This window comes from Oncorhynchus mykiss, chromosome 23 (assembly GCF_057628025.1).
Source record: "Oncorhynchus mykiss isolate SJ-2025 chromosome 23, ASM5762802v1, whole genome shotgun sequence".
Classification (NCBI taxonomy): Eukaryota; Metazoa; Chordata; class Actinopteri; order Salmoniformes; family Salmonidae; genus Oncorhynchus; species Oncorhynchus mykiss.
The window spans coordinates 33,275,516-33,301,038 of NC_143044.1; the positions used below are offsets into that span (position 1 = coordinate 33,275,516).

A 25,523-nucleotide genomic window follows, 5' to 3' on the forward strand; every position below is an offset into this window, starting at 1 on the left:
TGACTTATTCAGGGCATGGAAACATTGCTCAATTTGTATCAAGGGACCTAATGTGTGCCAGGAAAATATTCTCCTCACCGTTAAACCACCGCCACCAGCCTGTACCGTTGACACCAGGCAGGATGGAGCCATGGACTCATGCTACTTACACCAAATCCTGACTCTGCAATCAGTGTGATGCAACAGGAACTGGGATTCGTTGGACCAGGCAATGTTTTTCCACTCCTCAATTGTCCAGTGTTTGTGATAAAATGCCCACTGAAGCGGCTTCTTCTTGTTTTTAACTGATAGGAGTGGAACCCGGTGTGATCATCTTCTGCAATAGCCCATCTGTGACAAGGGAAAGGGGAAGCCTAGTCAGTTGTACAACTGAATGCATTCAAATGAAATGTGTCTTCCGCATTTAACACAAACCGTTGGACCAATGTTATTTGCCTGTTTGTGGCTAGCTGTTAGCTTGCACGATTTTTGCCTTTCTCCTTTGACCTCTCACCGACAAGCTGAATTGTTAGGTTAGATTACTCGTTGGGTATTATGGCATTGTCGGAACTAGAAGCACAAGCATTTTGCTACACTCGCATTAACATCTGCTAACCATGTGTATGTGACAAATACAATTTGATTTGGATTTGATTTGTTTTTGCCCACAGGACTACCGTTGAATGGATGGTTTTTGTTTGTCGCACCATTCTCGGTAAACCCTAGACACTGCCTGTGTGAAAAGCCCAGGAGGATAGCCGATTCTGAGATACGGGAACGATGATACTATGCTCAAACTCACTTAGGTCACTCATTTTGCTCATTCGAACGTTCAGTCGAACAGTAGCAGAATGCCTGTCTGCCTGTTTTATATAGCAAGCCACAGTCACATGACTCACTGTCTGTAGGAGCGAACCATTTTTGTGAACAGGGTGGTGTACCTAATAAACGGGCCACTCAGTGAATAGTATATTATGTAGTCTCTGAAGGTTGCAAGTTCAAATCCCCGAGCTGACAAGGTACAAATCTGTCGTTCTGCCCCTGAACAGGCAGTTAACCCACTGTTCCTAGGCCGTCATTGAAAATAAGAATTGGTTCTTAACTGACTTGCCTAGATAAAGGTACAATTTAAATAAAATAAAACATATGGGCATTTATTATAGTATAAGGGTAATTAACAGTATAAGATATTACCGGAATTAGAGTTTTATTTATGACAGATTATCTTCGGATTATGTATTTCACCAGTGAATCTTTATTATTTGGGACATTAATGGTTGTTGATACAGAATGTGCAATCAAATAATTAATTATGGTTTTTAAACTTCATATTAGATTTACATTTCAGGATTGCAATTACAAGTGTAGGCTCAAATCTGATTTGATAAAAAAGTAAGTACTGTAAATAGCTATGTTAAAAATATATTTCAAATTCATACAACAGTTCATACAAGTGCTTCCATACATACAGTATGTAGTGAGGAGACATTCATTGGCATGGTATTTACATGAACTCATTCAACACCCTTTAGCTACAACTGAAATAGCTATGTGAACTTTATGAAAGTGATATCCACAAGCTAAGCACTAAACATTGACAGTTTTTAGGTATTTTCATAAAACTGCACTGTTGGGAATGGGCTCATAAGTAAGCATTTCACTGTAAGGTCTATATACCTGTTGTATTCGGCGCTCGTGACAAATACAATGAGATTTGATTGGATTTTGATTTAATAATATTGGCCCTTACTTCATTTAAAGCAAGCAAGTGCACACTATTTGAATGTTTAACCTATAACTAAGTGTATTCATATTAGTTGGTATCCCAGAGACAGAAGAGTCCTTTCCCAAGATTCCATGGAACCATAGAGATGTTCCAGATATGGAATTTTCCACTCTTAATGAGTCCTCCTCTGGGAACCCAGGGATGGCAGGTAAATCCCATGACACCGTCACACCTGTTGGCCGCTCGCTTGACTGATCTTGTCGTTGGCTGCACTTCCATCTGAGTGTGTGTGTGTGTGTGTGTGTGTGTGTGTGTGTGTGTGTGTGTGTGTGTGTGTGTGTGTGTGTGTGTGTGTGTGTGTGTGTGTGTGTATGTTTACTATATAGCCACCTTTGTTGCCAAAATACCCACATGTAGAGAGAAAGTCTGACTATAATTTCCCACCATTCCAGCATGCTCACAGTTCATCTGTCACAGTACATCCAGCGGAAGAGCTTAGCTCAGTTCACAGTGAGAGGAATGGTAACCTTAACAAAATATATTGTTTTCTCCCTAAGCCATGGGTATACCGTCTGCTCTGTGGGTTGCTTTGACTGCAGGTTGCTTTGATCTATAGAGGGTTATGTCAAACACACACAGCAAATTGGCCAGTGTTGATTTTTCAGTGTAACTTTTCTTGTGTTTATTCAGGAGATAAATTCACTCTGTAAGAGTGAAAGTAACACTCAGTTGGGTAAAATATCCCCAAGTGTTAGTGTTAATAAGCATAGTTATTGTTTTACACTGTGGAGAGTTAAACAGTCCCATCAAAAGCACGCCTATCATTATCATATTTCCCAGCATGCTCTACTGCAGGTTGATTTTTTAGGATTGCTTTTAATGTCTGTGTTTTTACATGTACATCGATTGATTAATCTTAAACTACACAAAGATAAATAACACACATTTTTCTAAACTACTCCAATCACTTAGTTAAATTTATTGCACCCGTTACTAAAATTGTTGTTTCAGTTTAAATGGTTAAGGTAGTCTTATCAATTTTCAAAAGAAGAAGAACCCTGACAATCATTCTGAATGCAGGTTGCAAGTGAATAACAATTTTAACTATAGTATATCCCAACTCTGGCTGGATTTCAATAGGAATTACACATCACTTCGAGAGCCAGCATAATGTAATTTGCAGGCCTGATTTGGTGTGCAAACCATGACTTTCTTAACACCTCTGTGTTAGGATGAAACTAGGTCATGATACATGTACTATCATAGAGTCATAGTTTTAGATACTCAGTAGGTGAAAGATACAGGCCTTTTAAATTAAATTCAGTAAGCATGTCTCTATCGTTAACAAATACAGTCATGGGTGTTAACTTTACAATTCACTTGAAAAGAAAAGGCACTCTGGGAAATAAGCAAATTTGTCTAGTGTTATGTTTTACTCTGTAGGTGTTGCATAATACTCTACAGTAGAGCTATGCAAACACCACAATCAAGTTCCTATGAACAGTTTAAGAGTTGAATGGGGAACACTGCAACAGAGTTCAATCTTTAACAGTTTCAAAAGTGTTATATTAACACCGGGTCAGTGGGACTCATATGTTCACTGAAAATAGTGTACATTTAACACTTTCAGAGTTAAATGTACACCATTGATTTTGCTGTGCAGGACTGTCCATTTATAGATAGGCAAATTGTTTGTATCGATCACCCAAACGTCATCTCTGGAGTCTGATAGGCTGGTCGCTTTAGAGCCAGCTCATATTAAGAATCCAATGGAAAACTGCAAAATAGAGTCAACAGATTTGAATAAAATGGATGAACAAAAATGTCTTGAGGAGAGAGGTGTAACGTAAAGTCTGTGTTCACCACTGGGATTTCTTGTGCAGTCCATTACCCTGAAAAAAAGAGAGATGATATTGTTAAAAACTGGTTTGGGGCAATTCCATGGTAACGGAATTACACTGGGACTCAGATTTGTCACTTTAAAATGTATGCCAAACTTAAACCATTGATTTCAAAAGGTTAACAAACCATACAACTCCATGCAGAAGGTCTAACTTCAACAAGGAAGTGTCAAATCTGAGTCTCACCGTAATTCTGTTATCGTGGAATTGCACATGAGGCTAATGTCATAAATATGCGTAGTGTAATGATAGTCCTAATGCAATGTGCGTGTGAAAAAAGATTGAATTGATAAGAGGACTGTCCATAACACCAGAAAGAAGTAAGAAACCCACAGGACAAATGAAGTGAAAGATAAGACAGGTCCAAAACAGGAACATCTCAATAAGAGAAAAAGACAAAAACGATATATTCCCTGGGAATGTAGAACTAAAAACCATCCAATGGGAATGTAGAACTAAAAACCATCCGATATGAATGTAGAACTAAACACCATCCAATAAGCGTGTACAAGAGCAGGAAGAGAATACACATGCTCGTCAAGGTGAAACATAGACAAAGAGAGAATTCATCAGGAGGAACCCGTAGGTAGAACAAGTTGCTATGGATACAGCTATACGACAGAGTTGAGAGGATTGCTTGTGCTGTGTGCAGACAGAGGCTAGAGAAAGGTGAGGAGAATGTGTCCGAGTACAGCAGGTGTTCGTCTCAAATCGCACCCTATTCCCTATTTAGTGCACTACTTTTGACCGGGCTCTGGTCAAAAGTAGTGTAACATAAAATGAATACTGTGCCATTTGGGACGCACACAAGAGGACATGGGCTGTCTCTCTCCACCTACACTGTGGCCCTGTTGTGTCTGTGTGTCTGCGGCCTCGTCGGTGCATACTGACAGGGTACTGCCCCCGCTGTGGGCCGGGGAGCTGTTGTTGATGGAGGCTCGGGGGATGCGAGACTCATAGGACATTTCCTGCTGCAGTCAGCGATACACATGGGCCACAACATGCACATCAGCATCCAGACAAAAGAGAAGGGAATAATATTTAAACAAATGGATATTAATATGGGTCCTCTTTCTTTTTAAGAGATAATTGAAAAACAAAAAACAACAATCTGAGGATGTGTGTGTGTGTGTGTGTGTGTGTGTGTGTGTGTGTGTGTGTGTGTGTGTGTGTGTGTGTGTGTGTGTGTGTGTGTGTGTGTGTGTGTGTGTATGCGAGCGAGCGCATATGGACAAACAACTGATGGCCAGTACTCACATTCCCCATTCCCTTGCTAATGATAGCTAGCTCTGTGGGCTGGTAGACAGAACTGCGGAGCTGACCACTGTAGCCACTGTATGGGGACACAACCTTCGGACCTGAAAGGTACAACAAGAAAACAGACAACATCTGAATAATATACGTAGGGACAATGGATACTTTCTTTATATAAATACATATTCAACTTCTAATCTCAATCAATCCAACTTAGTCAGATATTCAGCTTTGAAATGTTGTCCTTCTCTAGGTCAGGGGTATTCAACTCTTAACCTACAAGGGCTGTTGGCTGCTGTTTTTTTGTTCTACGTGATAATTAATTGTGCCAACCTGATCCGTAGAGGAGCACAATGAAAAACTAGTTGGAACTAGCTTTGAAGTCCAGAGTTGAGTTTGAGGGCTCTAGGTATTCAGTGTTCCCAAGCAACCAGTCATGGTTTTAACCACCATGACAAGATCATAAACCACTGATTTAGGCTATAAGGGTGGAATTCAGACCCAAGTTATGTGCGCTTCAATGGAACTTAATTCCCGTTTTATGCAATTTTCTCTCTGTGCCTATTCTGACAATGTAAGCATGGGGAAATTAATGTGCCAGCCATGTATTCGTTTAGGGTGGAGATCACATAAATGGAGGAGTGGCAGATGTGTGACTACAGATGTGCACCATAATTAGACCTTGACTTAATTCCCTCATATTTCAACCACCCTTACGCACGAGGAAACCATGAATAAGGTCTAGCTAACTTTTCAGTTCCAAGTAGAAAAACAGATCCGAGCAGAATGACAGTTGTGCCAAATTTAACCTTTGTGCACTCTAGAATATTTAATTATATTCCCCGACTTTTCCTGTTTCCTACAATTTCCTATTATGTTCAATGTTATAAGCCAATATCGGTAGCGACCGTAAGTAACAAGCACACATATTTAACTGCCAATTTAGTGTTAGTTCCTTTCAGTTGGTAGGCTTACCCTACATTTCATTACATTGTTTGATTTAGACCATTTTTATTTGTTTCCTCTGTAAACGCTGTCACGTCCATGTGGTTGTTGCTGAGGGTCGCTAGCAATAATGAATAATATTGAATTACAAGTTACAAGGGACATGTAGCCTATTTGAATCATTATGCAATGCAGACAAAATATGACCGTTTAAACCTGAAGCCTGGAGCACGGTTCATGACGACTGGACCGTTGTTATCACAGTTCCATCATCAGTGAGGATTAAGGTCGATTTATATGACTATTGTTCAACCACTATTGTACATTTTTCTACCCTTCCAATATTTCATGGACTGAACTGAATATGGCAACTTTCAGGATGATCTGTTATTTTTATGAAGTAGGTAGATTCATAAATACTCTCCTAACTCTAAATCAGCGTTTCCCCAACATGGGAGGGGTCGCCTTATCTGAGAATGGGGTCACTGGAGAAACAGGTTTATACTCAGACTCAGACTAAGCTATCAAGCTCAATTTATAAGACGTCAGTATCGCTATCCTCCTTGTATATCTGTAATATTGACAATGAAACAAATACTAAGGGTGCAGTTTGGTTTTCAGTGGGAAACTAAAGCTGTCACGGTCATTAGATTTATATTTGGACTCAGATGCAGCTGAGCTATCAAACTCAATCTGTAAGACGTAACTGTTTGTGTCGCTACGCTCCTTGTCTGTTGTTATACTGTAATTGTCATAGCCACAAATCAAAAAATAAACACTGACTATTGATTACAGTACCTTTTTTTTTTACATGGTGGGGTCGCAATACTTTTCTGATATCAGAATATTTTTTATCAACTAAATGGAGATTAATATGCATATTTTGATGGCTTTCTTTATTGATCCCTGTTCTCTGAATATATTCTAGTGAGTCTGTCGAGAATATTACAATTAAAAAGGTACACCGTATTTAAAGGGATAGCTTTAGATAAAGGTACTGAAAATTCCATGACAAAATCTGTTGGCCAACAAGTGGGAGGATTTTTGGCGGTTGAACTAAATTTATTCAGTGCGCATAAGGGAGCCAGACACAAAGAGCTCGTTACGCACTTGCATAAGGTAAGTCTGAATACCAAATACTGTGAAGTGCTTAAATCAAAACACGTAAAAAATGTAATGATTTCCTAAGTCTGAATTGGCCCATAACTATATTATCGCAATTGTCCATTCAACTGTGCCTCCTCTATAAACAATGGTAGTGTAAATCAGACCTGTGCAGGAAATAGTTGTATTCTGTAGCTTATTTGAAAATTCCAACTTTCGAAATACTCGAGGTAGTCGAACATAGAGAATCAACTAAAGGCAACTATTTCCTTTGATATTCAAATACAGGTCTCAGAAAACCAAATAATACTTGAAGATATTTGAATATATGCAAGTTATTTGAAAACAACCAACAATGACTCATTGGCTGCTATATATTTGATGAAGAACCAAAAACTAGAACAGGTAGTTTAACTAGTCTAAATATATTATCATTAACACATGGTATTCATCAATCAAAATAATGGAAATAAATAATGGAAAGTAATAAACTGATTTTGTTTTATTGGTTAACATTTATTTTTCAGGATTTCTTTACATCGTGAATTACATTAATGTTTACATCATTGTCATAGCCTATGGTTCTTTAACAGTCATTTTAGATCTTGGTTAATCATTTAAGATGGTGATTGTATTTGATGAACATCAGCGTATCAAATGTTTTGTTGAGCAACAGTCAGGTCTGAACGTTCTTCCAGTGATGCTGAAACAAACATCATTTCCTTATTCTGTCCAATGCCATCAGTTACAGTATGTAGGTTCAGGTACATCCCTCATTCCCAAATGAATGGAAAAGATAAGCACAGAATGAACCAGGGAATTACATAGCACTTATCTTTCCATTTAGCATTGAGGAATATACATGGATCTACACAACAAATTACCTGGGACATGGACTTATAAGACACATTTTTGTGTTAAAAAATGTAATTAATAATAATAATAAACACTGACCGGGTTGAGTAAACACAAAGTGTGGAGTTTGTTGACCCATATAGACACCGGAAAAGTAATAAATATTTGACAGAGTGCCTTTTGAGAAAATGGTACCGTTACCATCCATGACTGATTTGTTAGTGACAGAGACATGGTTGTTTTACTCATACAGTACAGTTTCAGTCCTATAGACTTCACAATGTGAGACCCTAAGTGAGTATGTTATCATTAAAAAAACTTTATTGAACCCAATACCATACGTATTTCATCAGGCCTTTTGAGAGCCTACTTTCACCGTAATAAAGGGGTCTGAAACTCATACACATAACTTTGCCCATCATTATATTATATTTTCCAGCAGGCTCTATTGCAGGTTGATTTTTAGAATTGTTTGTTTCAATAGCTATGTTTTTGTATTCACATTGATTAATCTTATGCTACACGGAGATACATAACATACATTTTTTCTAAACAAATCCATTCAGTTTGATTTTCTGTAACCGTTACTGAAGTGTTTGCTCCAGTTGAGTTGGCTTAGGTAGTCTCTACCCAATGTTTCTAATCATGGTGCTCATTCTGAACGCAGGCTGTAGGTGAATAACAATTCTAACTGTTGGGTAGTTTAACTCCTGCTGGATTCCAGTATAATACTGTATGACTTGCAGTTAGAATTCCACAACTCTGCAAAATTCCAAGATTTTCCACAAGTCTTCTTTGGAAGTTTTCTGGATATGGACGCAGGATATCCAAAATCCTTCAAACATAATTTTGTGAGCCCTCTCACATGCCAATTATGCACTCATAACTAAAGGTACAAAGGATAACTTTACTGGGTAGTGTTTGTACCCCTTTAAGAACAAATCTAAAATATATATATATATTAGAGAGCAATACAACAGCCTGGAAGTCATGGTTAACAGGCCATAAAGTGATGTGTAATTCCTATTGTAATCCAGCCAGTGTGGGGACATCCACATATTGGATTTTTTAATATCTCCAACCTGTATTCAGAATGACTGCCAGAGTTGGGAAGACTAAACTATGAGACTACCTAAAGCATCTAAACTGGAACAACCATTTCAGTAAATGGGTGCAATAAGTCCAAGTAACATATTGCCTTAGTTCAGAAACTGTTTGCAATTTATATGAGTAGCATCAGATACATTAATTAATTAATATATGTACATGCACAAACATAGATATTGAAACAAACAATTCTAAAAAATAAACCAGCAACATAGCTAGGAAATTTGATAACGATGGGCGTGGTTTTGGTTCAAAGTGATGTGTATGAGTTTCAAGCCCCTGTATTAGGCTAAAACAAATAAGGCCTTATGAAATAAGCATGGTTTTTCGTTAACATTAGAAACAAAACAATTTTATGATGGCTTAGGATCTGAGTTGGTGAAGTCCATCGGACAGAAAATGGATGAATGCAACAACCATTTCTCTGTCCTTAACAAATACAAGGCACTCAGGGCAATATTTGAATAAGGCTTTACACTAAGCAGTGTGTTAATTTAACACTGTTCCGGTGTCTATATGGATCCACTTGATTTAACACTGCTTAGTGTAAAGCCTTAAAAATGATATATTTTTTAAGTAACACTGGAGAATTTGCTGTGCAGTACAGTGTCACAACTTATTTATACTTATCTGTACACAATATCATTGTTTGATTGGTTTGACTTGATTATCTACACCTGGGGCCTGTTCAAGAGAATGAAAATGTACAGAACGTTCAGATGTTCTGATTCAGAGGGGTTGGGTTAAATGCGGAAGACACATTTCAGTTGAATTCATTCTGTTGTGCAACTGACTAGGTATCTATGGAGACGGCACAGTAACGCAAACACAAGCATTGATATTGGGACTGAATCAGAGCTGAGGAGTGTGTTGTGTCAACATTTATGTATGCATGGGACACTGGTTAGGTCACTGTTCTATTCTAGACATGTACTAACGTTTGAGTAATTACAAACTCCCATTGAATCACCTGGTAGATCGGTGGTAATGGAACGTGTGTGTGGGAGAGGCGACTCGGTAGCTTAACTTTTAAATAAGTCTTCTGGCTAAACATAGACAGTGACTGACTATTTAATGTTTTCATAGCTCTCTCTCATCATCCTTCATTCTCAGTCTCTACCAGAAAATGTTCATTTCTTTTAAAACAAACATTCCCTTTTACTATTTAATATAATCGGCAAATATGGAAGGCTTATTTTTCTCCCAACATTCTCCGTTCTCTTCTCATTATTAGTTTGATGGGCTAGGCCAAATGTTATTTAGTTTCATTTATTCAAACATGATATTCCAGTCGGTAAAAATGGTGTCCCTCTATCTTCTAATATTGTCTTGATAGGGCGTGGTGCCAGCTGATCTCTCAGCAGACCAGGACATATAGTAAGCTAATCTCTGTCAGGACAGAGCTGCTAACTCAAAAGGCGCCATCCGCCATCCACATTACCATGTGCTATTATCCCTCCCACTTTAACCTAAGCCATAGAATGCGTCCCAAAGGGCACCCTATTCCCTATATAGTGCACTACGTTTGACCTTAGACCTATGTGCCCTGGTCAAAAGAAGTGCATGCACTACATAGGAAACAGGGTGCCATTTGGAACGCAAACCTTGTGGTGATGAGATGAGGCTAGGGCATGTTGAGGGCAGGTAGAGCAGCATCAAAGAGATAGAGTGGGAGGAGGAGGGACACAGTGTCCTGTTTGGCCCGGCTGCATCCTACTAGATCAGATACGGGTCACCAACAGGATTAAAACCATCAGCATATCAAATTCTGAAGAGTTTGGAGAACGTAAACTGGATGTGAAATTCATTACCGTTTCGATGCCATTTCCACAGTGTGTGAAGATCACTCCATGCAGACAACAACGTTCCCTTATTCATGTATCGGACTGTACTGATGCAAGCTTCAGTGGCCCTCTTAATGAACTTCCCGCTCTAATGTTTGCTAGGTGTGTTAGAATCATCCACTGTATGTGATTTGCCAGCAAGAGGACAAAACATCCTGTCGTCTAGTGAGGTGTACTAATTAGTGAAGCCAGGTAATTAGTGGGTCAACAAGTGTCAGTGTGTGTTTGTGAATGTGTGTGTTTGCGCTCGCCTGTGTGTGCATGCATGACTGTATGTCTACATACCTGAGTTTTCATCCATAGAGAAAGCCTTGTTCTCCATAAACATATTCTTGGCTCCTTGATCCTTCAGGATGGTCTCGTAGCCCACCCCTATACTGGGGTACAGGTCCTCTCTGAACCCCGGCGCCCCCCCGTCCTCCTGAGTCAGAGAGCAGATCTCTGGGATGGTGTAGAGGACCAGGAACACCCAGGCGTTGCTGACCAGGGCGATGGCCAGGGTAGGGTCATCCCAGCTGGGTCCACCGGTCGTCAGGTTCCCCCAGACGTACATGGTGATCCAGGCCACCCAGATGAACACAGAGAGGAGACCCGTGACGAGGAGTATTGCTCCCTCCTGGCGTCTCTGCTTGTGTTTCCCGCACAGGGAGGGTAAGGATGCCACTACGACAGCTAGGAGAAGATTCAGTACGTAGATCAGCGCCATTACAAAGTCCTGGTTGGCGATGTTACATGGCACGTCGTCGGCCGTGCCTAGTGCTGTCCCAGTAACGTTGAGCGGTGACAGTGGGTAGCGAACAATGGTAATGATCAGCCACTCTGTGTTGATGACCACCTCCACCAGCCAGAGCCCCAGGGCTCCCAGACACAGAACCCAGGCCCGGGGCCCCTGATCCCCCCTGCGGGCCAGGAGGTTCAGCCTCACACACTGCATGAGAAGACACGTGAAGCACCCAGCGAACAGCACCCCGAAGAGGAAGCGCCGCGAGGCACATGTGGCGAAGTCCTTCCCTACGATGAAGGAGAAAGTGAGGCAGAAGAGGCCCAGGGTACAGATCAGGAAGCAGGCATGGAGCCCCACGGAGCTCCTCTTGTTCTTGTCTGTGATGAAGGGTAGGCTGGCCAGGAGGACGATGAGGAGGATGATGGAACCCACCACGCCAGCCGCCGCGAATGACTCCAGTACAATGCCCCATACGGCACTGAGGTCACACAGGCTATAGTACAGGGAGCCTACATTGGAGCCACATCCCCCTGGGGCCACGCTGGTGGCCATAGAGAAGGGGAGAGACCAGAAAGTGACAGCGGTCGGGAGCAGAAGGAGATGAAGCCTCTTGAGTGTCCGATCCATGGAATTCAGCAGAACCTGTTCACACAGAAAGAGAAGAGGGAGAAAGTTTTTTAAGAGGATGAGAAGTGAGAAACTAGTGACTTTGTCATCTCTTCAAAAGAGTCACTCTCGATACACCCAACCAGCTAAGTCAGGAGCAAACAAATAAAACATACTGTAATCAGGATGTAGTGGTGTTTACCCACATCACACAAGCAACTGATGGAGAGATTAATGGCTAGATTTCAGTGTTTTCTGAGAAATCCTCAGGAGGTAAGAATAAGCCAGCAACACAAAAAACACAAGTGGAGGTATTGCTGAAGCTGGCATTGATCCCTTCTAAGAATCATTGAGTGACTTACAGGATAAATTAGGGTTAAGTGCCTTGCTCAAGGTACACATAAACATATTTTTCACCTAGGAGAAACCAGTAAACTTTTGCTTAATGGCCCAACACTCTTAACCACTAGGGCTACCTGCCGCCCCAGTGATAACACTTAGGAATGTCAGTTGAGACACTCTTGTTGAGTCACACTCATTGGATAGCATAGTACAGGAAACACACTCACATATTGTATGTGCTGCTCGTACTATAAGTTGAACTTGAGATGAGGTGCCATGAGCCTTTCGAGGTTTTCTATTTTTATACCAAGACTTCTCCTCGTGAAGAGTTTGTCAAACCCATCTAAACAACTGCCAAATGGTTTTATTAAGCATCCCTACAGTAGTTCCAGACGTCTTTTAGTGTTGTGCCATGCTGTTTGTCTCTGTCAGATTACGTAATACTGAGTTGACGACAGCCATCTTATAACCAAATAGATGGAGTTGTTGTGGTGGCGGATGCTGTTTAGTTTCCTGCCATGGAGCCAGTGCTTAGCCATAAGATAAATACTTTCCAGGTGCATTAATTCAATAACCCTCATCTAATAACCTTTTCTGGCCGCAATTCTGCCAATAATGTAACAAAGCTAATGTTGGGGACTAGGGAGTAAGTAGCACAACATCCGTCAATTGTTTGTGGAGGGAAGTGAAAGACAATTGTTTTGAACCTCTTGATCTCACACATACAAACACGTGCACATGCTAGTGCCACACACACTCACACACGCACTCTCACTCACTCACACACTCACTCTCTCTCACACACATACACACTCACAACTCACACACACACTCACGCTCACACAAACTCACGCTCACACTCACTCTCACTGTCTCACTCATACTCTCACTTACACAAACTCGCACTCTCCCTCTGTTTCACTCTCACTCTCACACACACAAACCTGGTCTCTGTTCCCAACCTTAAAACCAAGAAAAAGCATGGATATGTTAACCATTCCGCTTCTGTCGTTAACTCTTTCAATCACCAACTGAGGTCATTCAACCTTAAACTGAATACCATGAAGAATGTTTCATTTGTATTTTTTTGTTGTTGCCATGTATCAGTTTCACTCATTGGTTGATACTGGTACTCCCTCTATATAGCTCCACATTGGTTGATACTGGTACTCCCTCTATATAGCTCCACATTGATCTGGTACTGGTACTCCCTCTATATAGCTCCATTCTTTTATTTTATTTGTATTATTAAACTCTGCCTCGTTGGGAAGGGCTCCTCAGCAAACATTTCACGGTAAAGTCAACACCAGTTGTATTCGGCGCATGTGACCAATGCAATTTGATTTGAAATATTGTTTTTCCTTTTACAGGTATTATTCTCAATCCATTGACAATACGAATCTCAAAACCTCGCTGAAGACTTGACAGGCAGTAGCTCTGACAAATCACTCCAGAATATCACTCTTTCAAACCAATGAAATTACAGAGAAGGCAGGAATATAATGTTGCAGAAAAAAGGGCTCACCTGCTCAGGTGTGTACTGTGCGTGCAACAAAAGCGACAGTCAATGCTGTGTTCATCTGAAAATGTATTGATTACAGTTTTTAACAATCACTTTGGCACTAATTTCACAACCTTGTGGGCATTTTTCAAAACTCTAGACACAAAACTCAAAACAGTCATCACTTGTAACAGTCAGTCCAATGTTCAAAACATTGCATTGTGCATTCATATCTTTAAAGAAACCTTGCACTTGCAGAATCATTGTTTCAAATAACTCATTTATCATGAAATACCATAGGAACATTCATTTAGATCTCCCACACACAAGATACCTATAGTTTCACTGTGTAGTTGTTCGTCCAATCATTAAATATTGTAGTACAAAATATGTGATACATGTTTCATTATGCTACTACACGTAAATACATCACTGTAAAAGGACTAGTAGAGAGAATACTACAGACACAGTGGAATCATTAAACAAAATATGAAATTTATTGATGAAATACAATAAAATCACAACATATGTTTCTTTGAATCAAAGCAAAAATAATTAGCTACAAAAAAAGAAAAAACAGTTAAAGGTCAACTGCAGTGTTCCTCACCTGGCTTACTGTAAAACATCACTGCAGTGTTCCTCACCTGGCTTACTGTAAAACATCACTGCAGTGTTCCTCACCTGGCTCACTGTAAAACATCACTGCAGTGTTCCTCACCTGGCTTACTGTAAAACATCACTGCTGTGTTCCTCACCTGGATCACTGTAAAACATCACTGCAGTGTTCCTCACCTGACTTACTGTAAAACATCACTGCAGTGTTCCTCACCTGGCTTACTGTAAAACATCACTGCAGTGTTCCTCACCTGGCTTACTGTAAAACATCACTGCAGTGTTCCTCACCTGGCTTATGGTAAAAAGCAAAACAAAAGATTGATTACTGTACTTCTATATTTCCATCAACCCTGTCTTGTGGATTTGGCCACAGGTTCTCATCCACATCACAATGGATATTTTCATTAGCCAAACATCTTGGGAAGAATCTTCGGGCATGGCGAATCCAGGCCTGACACTGGTCTGCCGTGATGTCATTGCATGCGTCATCCATGGCCTGGAGAAGGGTGGCTTGTTCATGTGGGCGCCTATCATATACCGTCCACCTACATGTGGAGAAAAATTCCTCAATCGGTTTAAGGAAAGGAGTGTATGGGGGTAAGTACAGGGTGGTAAATTGTGGTTGGGCCTGAAACCATGCTTGCACCATTTGAGCATGGTGGAACCTGACATTATCCCACACAATGACATACAGTGAGGGAAAAAAGTATTTGATCCCCTGCTGATTTTGTACGTTTGCCCACTGACAAAGAAATTATCTGTCTATAATTTTAATGGTAGGTTAATTTGAACAGCGAGAGACAGAATAACAACAACAAAATCAAGAAAAACACATGTCAAAAACGTTATAAATTGATTTGCATTTTAATGAGGGAAATAAGTATTTGACCCCTCTGCAAAACATGACTTAGTACTTGGTGGCAAAACCCTTGTTGGCAATCACAGAGGTCAGACGTTTCTTGTAGTTGGCCACCAGGTTTGCAGACATCTCAGGAGGGATTTTGTCCCACTCCTCTTTGCAGATCTTCTCCAAGTCATTAAGGTTTTGAGGCTGACGTTTGGCATCTCGAACCTTCAGCTCCCTTCACAGATTTTCTATGGGATTAAGGTCTGGAGACTGGCTAGGCCACTCCAGGACCTTAATGTGCTTCTTCTTGAGCCACTTCTTTGTTGCCTTGGCCGTGTGTTTTGGGTCATTGTCATGCTGGAATACCCATCCACGACCCATTTTCAATGCCCTGGCTGAGGGAAGGAGGTTCTCACCCAAGATTTGATGGTACATGGCCCCGTCCATCATCCCTTGATGCGGAGAAGTTGTCCTGTCCCCTTAGCAGAAAAACACCCCCAAAGCATAATGTTTCCACCTCCATGTTTGATGGTGGGGATGGTGTTCTTGGGGTCATAGGCAGTATTCCTCCTCCTCCAAACACAGCGAGTTGAGTTGATGCCAAAGAGCTCCATTTTGGTCTCATCTGACCACAACACTTTCACCCAGTTGTCCTCTGAATCATTCAGATGTTCATTGGCAAACTTCAGACGGGCATGTACTGTATATGTGCTTTCTTGAGCAGGGGGACCTTGTGGGCGCTGCAGGATTTCAGTCCTTCACAGCGTAGTGTGTTACCAATTGTTTTCTTGGTGACTATGGTCCCAGCTGCCTTGAGATCATTGACAAGATCCTCCCGTGTAGTTCTGGGCTGATTCCTCACCGTTCTTATGATCATTGCAACTCCACGAGGTGAGATCTTTATTTATTTATTTATTTATTTTATTTTACCCCTTTTTCTCCCCAATTTCATGGTATCCAATTGTTGTAGTAGCTACTATCTTGTCTCATCGCTACAACTCCCGTACGGGCTCGGGAGAGACGAAGGTTGAAAGTCATGCGTCCTCCGATACACAACCCAACCAGCCGCACTGCTTCTTAACACAGCGCGCATCCAACCCGGAAGCCAGCCGCACCAATGTGTCGGAGGATACACCGTGCACCTGGCAACCTTGGTTAGCACGCACTGCGCCCAGCCCGCCACAGGAGTCGCTGGTGCGCGATGAGACAAGGACATCCCTACCGACCAAGCCCTCCCTAACCCGGACGACGCTAGGCCCCACGGACCTCCCGGTCCCGGCCGGTTACGACAGAGCCTGGGCACGAACCCAGGGACTCTGATGGCACAGCTGGCGCTGCAGTACAGCGCCCTTAACCACTGCGCCACCCGGGAGGCACGAGGTGAGATCTTGCATGGAGCCCCAGGCCGAGGGAGATTGACAGTTCTTTTGTGTTTCTTCCATTTGCAAATAATCACACCAACTGTTGTCACCTTCTCACCAAGCTGCTTGGCGATGGTCTTGTAGCCAATTCCAGCCTTGTGTAGGTCTACAATCTTGTCCCTGACATCCTTGGAGAGCTCTTTGGTCTTGGCCATGGTGGAGAGTTTGGAATCTGATTGATTGATTGCTTTTGTGGACAGGTGTCTTTTATACAGGTAACAAGCTGAGATTAGGAGCACTCCGTTTATGAGTGTGCTCCTAATCTCAGCTCGTTACCAGTATAAAGGACACCTGGGAGCCAGAAGTCTTTCTGATTGAGAGGGGGTCAAATACTTATTTCCCTCATTAAAATGCAAATCTATTTACAGTTTTTTACAATCACTTTGGCACTAATTTTGGAACCTTGATGTAATTTGTCAAAACTCTAACACTTTTTCCAATTGCTTGGATACAATTTACATAAAGCTAATATCATTTGTTCATTGAACTAAAATCACCTGTTCAAAATGACACATCAAAGTATTACCATTTCAAAATGCAATTCACACATTACATCTGAGATGACTGTCTATTCATTTCATTACAATGATCTAACTATCAATTGATACAACTGCTCAAAATGATAAGGTACTGTTGTATTACTCTTAATGCATAGTTTTATGGAAACTGACAAACAATATTCCATGTTTAGATCATGAAAGTTTCAGGATAACGAGATCCATTGACACCAATTATCATGGAACATTAACCAATTTTACTATATTATCTATGGGGATGTAATATTTCATCCTCATTCTTTATCAGACACTGTTTCTATGGTCCCCTGTACCACTTTTCCAGATTTGACATTATTGTACACTCACTAGCCATTTTATTAGGTACACCTATCGAGTACTGGGTAGGACCCCCTTTTGCCTCCACAACAGCCTGAATTATTCATGGTCTTGTACGTTAAGAGATGCCCTTCTGCACACCACTGTTTTAAACAGCTGTTATTTGAGCATTTGTGGCCTTTCTGTTAGCTTGAATGAGTCTGGACATTCTCCTCTGTGTTTTTGCCCATAGAAATGCCGCTCACTGAATGTGTTTTGTTTATCGCACCATTCTCTGTAAACTCTAGAGACTGTAGTGCGTAAAAATCCCAGGAGGGCAGCTGTTTCTGAGATGCTGCAATCACCATGTGTGGCATCAACAATCGTACCACGGTCAAACTGGCTTAGATTACTCATCTTGCCCGTTTTAATGTTTGGTCGAACAACATCTAAAGCTCTCTACTCTATATACTCTATATATTGAGTTGCAGGCAGCCACATGATTCGCTGTTCGAATGTAACCTTCTTTGATGAGCTAAATCAGGTCTGTAGAGTTGATGGCATCAAATTAGCATTTTGATCATTGGTTGTGAGTTTTGTGACTAGAGTTTTGAAAAATGACATCAAGGTTCCTGAAATTAGTGCCAAAGTGATTGTAAAAAACTGTAATATGTAAGTGTACATAAGCAGTGGTTCCTGGGGAACCAAAGGGGTGCATATTTTTGTTTCTACCCACATGTACATACTCTATTACCTCAATTACCTAGCACAACTGCACGTTGACTCAGTACTGGTACTTCTTGTATATAGCCTCACTATTGTTTTTAATTGTCTTACGATTTCCTTTAATTTAATTGAGGAAATATTTGTTTTACATTTTAACTCTGCACTGCTGGGAATGTGCTCGTAAGTAAGCATTTCACTGTAAAGTCTACACCTGGTGTATTTGGCATGTGATCAATACACATTTTATTTGATTTGATTTGAAGGATAAACTCGTCATCGGGCTTTAATGATTTGAATCAGGTGTGGTAGTTGTTTTGTAAAAATGATACCCTCAGGATTAAGAAACACTGGGCTATATAGTGTTAATATGTCATATTTTGGACACAAAAAATGAATTTAACCTTTATATAACATGACGTACGTTGTATTGCTTCACCAAAATTTGAATCGCAAAATCTTTGCTTCACCAAAGTTTGAATCGCAAAATCTCTTCACAACAGATACATGAAGCTCAACTATAGGCTTTTAACTAACTGTTAAATATTTTTTGGAACAATTTACAAAAACCCACGAAAGTTGTATAGTCCCTACTGGCTTTTGAGTGTCGCTATTAGACCGTGCGTATTGATTGTGTTACTAAACACTTAACTGTACCTTCATCTCTTCACAAATTAAATTAATCTGTTGAGGACCTTACCTTCAGATGTCTGACTGTTGTAAATTTTTGTTGTTCTTGGTGGTCCTTGATATTGTCGCTACTTGCAATTCACCTGTTCCAACCCACACTGACAAAAAAAACGCGCTCTACATTGTCCCCAGGTAGCCTACATCCAGTGGGATAAAAGTTGATAGCTCTTTGAAAATGTTGCCTATATTCCGTTTCTAGTGGTTTTGAATTACCCTGCAATCTCTGCTTTTGGTCAATTCTGAAATATTTAAGTCGGGGTTGGATCTCACAATACTAGGCTTCTAGAGCTGTTCATGCAGAGCAATTAGTCCCTGGATAGTGACTGCCTTCTCTCTCTCTCTCTCTCTCTCTCTCTCTCTCTCTCTCTCTCTCTCTCTCTCTCTCTCTCTCTCTCTCTCTCTCTCTCTCTCTCTCTCTCTCTCTCTCTCTCTCTCTCTCTCTCTCTCTCTCTCTCTCTCTCTCTCTCTCTCTCTCTCAAACACACACAAACACCATTTTGATTAATACCAACAGGGTTGAGTGTCACTGTAAATAGAATAATACAAGGATCTTTTTGTCTTGTTAACTCTACAAAGATAACAAATACAATGTATTGCTTCTAAGGGAAGGGGGATGTGTGCACCACTTTCTAATTGACACTACAAAGATGTCTGATTCGAACAAGTCAAGCTTGCACATAAATTACTGCACTGCCAGGAAAAGTATTTGCAAAGTCTATTTTCAAGGTCTTTGCGCCAGTCGTGCGTTCCATGTCGAAGCTGCATTTGACCGTGGTGACCTCGAAGGTATTCAAAGTGTCTTTTCCCGCTCCATGGATTGAACATTTATATGCAATTGGGTCATCAAGAATAGAAGTAGACCATTGTAAATAAATTATCTATTTGCGCCTCTCCACAGAACATTTATAGCCTATGATGAAATAGAGACTCCCATGTGTGTCAATAGCCTAGTATTGCATCTGCACACACAGATTATCTTTCTTAATAAGATCTAAAAAAGTAGGTATGAGGAGACACCTGGTGGTAGGGCAGTGGTTACTGGGCAGTGTTTACAGGGCAGTGGTTACTGGGCAGTGGTTACTGGGCAGTGTTTACAGGGCAGTGGTTACTGGGCAGTGGTTACTGGGCAGTGGTTACTGGGCAGTGGTTACAGGGAAGTGTTGACAGGGCAGTGGTCACAGGGCAGTGGTCACAGGGCAGTGTTTACAGGGCAGTGTTTACAGGGCAGTGTTTACAGGGCAGTGGTTACAGGGCAGTGGTTATAGGGCAGTGTTTACAGGGCAGTGGTTACTGGGCAGTGTTTACAGGGCAGTGTTTACAGGGCAGTGTTTACAGGGCAGTGGTTACTGGGCAGTGTTTACAGGGCAGTGTTTACTGGGCAGTGTTTACAGGGCAGTGTTTACAGGGCAGTGGTTACTGGGCAGTGTTTACAGGGCAGTGTTTACAGGGCAGTGGTTACTGGGCAGTGGTTACTGGGCAGTGGTTACAGGGCAGTGGTTACAGGGCAGTGGTTACAGGGCAGTGGTTACAGGACAGTGGTTACTGGGAAGTGGTTACTAGACTAGTAGGCCTAGTCCAACTGTTGATTATTTTGACATCCAAGCCACAAGGTGGCGGCCCACTCCATGAACTAGAATATGTCACAAATGGCTATTTGAAATGCATTCCCTTTGCTTTTGATTGTGATAATACCATTGTTTTCATCTTCCTTCTAAACAGTCAGTTGTCAACTTTATTATTGCCATTAGATTGTGAGAAAAACACTTCTTCCACCCTCTTGTGTAAAATAAAGCATGTTTGTTAGACAGTGTTGTTGCCTGGTTGATACCTTCTCTCTGGTCTCTGTAAGCTGCCCACCAATTCCCGCCACACCACAATGACACAATCAACATGGCCTCTAAAAGGACAAATAGAAGAATAGCTGGTTTCTTTCCTCCGGTGGTTGTTGCTGTTGTTGCCCATGTGACAAGGTAACCTCATCCAAAAATACATCACCTGGCTATCCATGATGTGTGTTGTGGTACAGACACAGCTATATGAATGTAACATATGGACAGAGACACTATTGGAATAGGCCAATCCATAGCGGCTATCCATGATGTATGTTGTGGTGCAGACACAGCTAAATGAATGTGACATATGGACAGAGACACAATTGTGTTTTACTTCTGTGCCTGGGAATAGCCTTTAAAGAACAAACAGCCTTCTTTAAAATCACATCCCCATTTAATCCACACAGTGGGCCAGGGCCGGCCCTTGCCTTTTGGGCCCCCCACCTTGCGGGCAAACATTTAAGTGGCCTGAATTCATTTCCTAAAATTGCAGTTGCAATTTGCAGTTTTATTTGCAATTTTAAAGCAAGTTTGCTGGAATTATATATATTTTTGCTATGGGGCGGAGAGAAGTTTCAACTTGTGGCGGCAGGATAGGCTAGTGGTTAGAGTGTTGGGCTAGGAACCAAAAGGTTGCAAGTTCACATACCCAAGCTGACAAGGAGCAAATTTTTCGTTCTGCCCCTGAACAAGGAAGTTAACCCACTGTTCCTAGGCCGTCATTGAAAATAAGAATTTGTTCTTAACTGACTTGCCCAGTAAAATAAACTATTTTATAACACATTTCATGTGTCAGAGCCCATGGACAATTCAACCATGATTACTATTAAGTTTAGATAGCTGGCTAGACTAACTTACCAAGCTAAAAAAATGTTAGCTGACATGGGTTGAGTGACTGTCAGGGACTGATTAAACAAGCGATACCTACATTTCGAATTACACCTTGTGTATTCTATTATTCTAATACTCAAGCTAAGGCATCCATTGATCGGCCTCTAAGCAACCGCTTATGTCGTTTATGCCTAGGGCTGGCCCTGCTGTAGGCTATTTTCTCCAGAGGTATCTCTCTCTCCACAGAATCCTCACTGTGTGAACATAGAATCTCTGGAGGTTTATAGGTTGTTATCAATAAGCGTCACAGTAAGGTGCAGAACGTTCAATTCACCTAGGGGGCAGGGAGACTCCCAGCTCTGCCATTGACAACTGAATGTTGTTTTCAAGGGAATGTCAAATACATTTTACAACTATTTTTTTTGTAATACCTCTTGAAGAGCAGTTAGATTCTTCTGATTACTCTATGCAAAGGACAACCATCTCTGCAGCACTCCACCAATCAGGCCTTTATGCTAGAGTGGTCAGACGGAAGCCCCTCCTCAGTAAAAGGCACATGACAGCCTGCTTGGAGTTTTCCAAAGCCACCTAAAGGACTCTTAGACCATGAGAAACAAGGTTCTCTGGTATGATAAAACCAAGATTTAACTCTTTGGCCTGAATGCCAAGCGTCACGTCTGGAGGAAACCAGGCACCATACCTACGGTGAAGCATGGTGGTGGCAGCATCATGCTGTGCGGATGTTTTTCAGTGGCAGTGACTGGGAGACTAGTCGGGCTCAAGGGACAGATGAACGGAAGAAAGTACTAAGAGATCTTTGCTGAAAATCTGCTCCAGAGCACGCAGGACCTCAGACTGGGGTGAAGGTTTACCTTTCAACAGGACAAGGACCTTAAACACACAGCCAAGACAGCGCAGGAGTGACTTCGGGACAAATCTCTGGATGTCCTTGAGTGGCCCAGCCAGAGCCCGGACTTGAACCCTATAAAACATTTTTGGAGAGTCCTGAAAAAATTGTGCAGCGACGCTCCCATTCCAACCTGACAGAGATTGAGAATGGGAGAAACTCCCCAAACACAGTACAGGTGTGACAAGCTTGTAGCGTCATACCCAAAAAGACTTGAGGCTGTAATCACTGCCAAAGGTGTTTCAATATAGTACTGAGTAAAGGGTCTGACTACTTAAATGTGATATTTCAGTTTCTAAAAAATTGTAATTTCTAAAAAACGTTTTTTGCTTTTTCATTATGGGGTATTGTGAGTAGATTGATGAGGGGGAAAAACAATTGAATCAGTTTTAGAATATGGCTGTAACGTAACAAAATGTAGAAAAAGTCAACAGGTCTGAATACTTTCCGAATACATTGTAGCTACCTAGCTAGCTGAACAAACAACTTGTGTAATTTAACTTGACCCAACAAATCTCAGCGTAACACCTGCATTTTGGACTTCTAACCCCTTTCAAACATTGTGTGTTTGAGCTACAGACTTCAGGGTAGTACCAATGGATTTGTCTATTACCGTTAGTCTGTGTGATTAACGGGGGGCTACGCTAGTAGCTGGGTCTTTTTACAATTAATGGGGACTACGCTAGTAGCTGAGCTTACAAAAACGTCTGTAGAGTCAGAATGGTTTGAGCTGCAAACTATTAAAATCTATCTATGAAAAGCTGAGACTCTCGATGATGCTCACAACCGTCGATAGAATGTTATGGGTTCTTCTACATAGAAGATCATAGGAAATCCCAGGACATAGTGTCTATAATACTGTAGTAAGTTCACATACCTGTCACAAACTCCATACACTTGTCACTGACTATTTGGATATTAATTTCCTTGAGAACAAACCATTTCTGTACTTACAGCATTAATATAATTACAATTTTATCAGGTATTTGCTTTGGCTGACCTTTTTTTATTGACTTTTGTCAACTGTTTTGGGTAAAGTAATAAAGAAGTTGAAATATTTTGGTTAGATGTTTTTAAAACTGACTGTAACTATAACTACTATAACTATATAAGAGCGAAAATTCTGAAGTACAAAAAGGCTTGTTCATTCACGTCATGAATTCACTACGATATCATAATATGTGTATGTTTTTTTTTATTATGTATTAGATCATACGGGTTGAAAAGTGTTTGATGTCTGAGTGTTGGAGTGTGCCCCTGGCTGTCTGTAAAGTAAAACAAAAACATGAAAATGGTGCCATCTGGTTTGCTTTTACTTTTGATACTTAAGTATATTTTTGCAATTACATTTACTTTTGATACTTAAGTTTAACACCAAATACATTAAGACTTTTACTCAAGTAGTATTTTACCACTGCACCTCACACATATGGTTATTAGCTCAAATTGAAGAAGACACCTGTACCATTTCAAATATTGACATGCTGTGCTAACATAATTGCAAAAGGGTTTTAAAATGATAAACTTGGATTAGCGAACACAGGAGTGATGGTTGCTGATAATGGGCCTCTGTACGCCTATTTAGATATTCCATAAAAATTCTGCCGTTTCCAGCTACAATAGTCATTTACAACATTACCAATGTCTACATTGTATTTCTGAACAATTTTATGTTATTTTAATGGGCAAAAATGTGCTTTTCTTTCAAAAACAAAGACATTTCTAAGTGACCCCAAACTTTTGAACTGTCACGCCCTGACCATAGAGAGCCCTTGGTTCTCTATGGTGTTAAGGTCAGAGAGTGACTAGGGGGGTATTCTAGTTTTCATATTTCTAGGTTGGTGTGCATGATATGGTTCCCAATTAGAGGCAGCTGGTTATCGTTGTCTCTAATTGGGGATCATATTTAGGAAGCCTTTTTTTCCCACCTGTGTTTTGTGGGATATTGATTTGAGTTAGTGAATGTTGCACCGCTGTAGTCACGGGTCGTTTTTTGTTTCGTTCATTCTTTGTTGTTTTGTGCGTTTCAATTAAATAATATGTGGAAACCGTATCACGCTGCACGTTGGACCGAGTGTGCTTCCAACGAATACCGTGACATGAACGGTAGTGTATATATATGTAAATATAGAACAAACACACACCCCGACAAGAGAGTCAACACAACATAAAAAGAGACCTAAGACAACAACACAGCATGGTAGCAACATAACATGACAACAACATGGTAGCAACACAACATGGTAGCAACACAACATGGGAGCAGTACAAAACATGGTACAAACTTTATTGGGCACAGACGACAACACAAAGGGCAAGAAGTTAAAGAGCAACTAACGTGAATTCAATGTGAAATCAATAAAAAATTCCCTTACATTGATGACTTCTTGCATCAGTTTTCCACATTGATTTAACGTCATCAACATTTTTTTTTTTTGTGCCAGGGACCGGCAAGGCATGGCTTTCTTTCTCTGGGGACCGTTTGGGTAAAAAATGATTGCCCTAACACATATAACTATTTTAAAGAGCCAGTGCAATAACAAACATGATTTTCCAGTGTATTATATACATTTCCAAAATACTGTGCAATTGTTAAAGTTATGATAACCCCCTTTAAGTGTAAGGGCTGTTTGAAAAAAACACCTGAAATGTCTGCTTGTTTAGGTGGGATGGAGTTTTTGGCCTTCCTTGGTGATGTCCTCATGCGATAAATTAGTTAATAGACCAATAAGAAAGACAGTTCCAAACCCATCTGCCAAAAACAAGAAATTTAGATTTTTCCTTCCCCACTCCCACAGTCCTAGCTAAATTGTTGCTTGAGAAATTGCCCTCTGCTAAGAATCTATTTTTGTTTCTTTGTTAAGTTATTTAATTGTTCGCCAGAAATGTAATACTTATACATAAAAATGGACCTTTAAATAGTAATAACATGCATAATCAAGCTATTTCATTCTCTA

General features: G+C 40.8%; 1 protein-coding gene across 3 annotated transcripts; it reads right to left on the minus strand.

Annotated features, from left to right (window-relative positions):
- Nucleotides 1-2,358: 2,358 nt before the first annotated feature.
- gprc5c (G protein-coupled receptor, class C, group 5, member C) lies at nt 2,359-19,879 on the minus strand. Of its 3 annotated transcripts, none has more exons than XM_021581077.3 (5): nt 19,007-19,371; nt 11,001-12,081; nt 4,864-4,964; nt 4,446-4,577; nt 2,359-3,597 (listed from the first exon to the last, which is right to left on the minus strand). In XM_021581077.3, the coding sequence occupies exons 2-5, from the start codon at nt 12,064-12,066 to the stop codon at nt 3,565-3,567; spliced, it is 1,332 nt and encodes a 443-aa protein (XP_021436752.2). In that variant the 5' UTR covers nt 12,067-12,081; nt 19,007-19,371; the 3' UTR covers nt 2,359-3,564. The 3 variants fall into 3 exon arrangements, with proteins under 3 accessions (XP_021436752.2, XP_021436751.3, XP_021436753.2); XM_021581076.3 differs by having other exon boundaries at nt 4,498-4,577; nt 19,007-19,358; XM_021581078.3 differs by lacking the exon at nt 4,446-4,577 and having other exon boundaries at nt 19,007-19,879.
- Between the last annotated feature and the right edge of the window lie 5,644 nt (nt 19,880-25,523).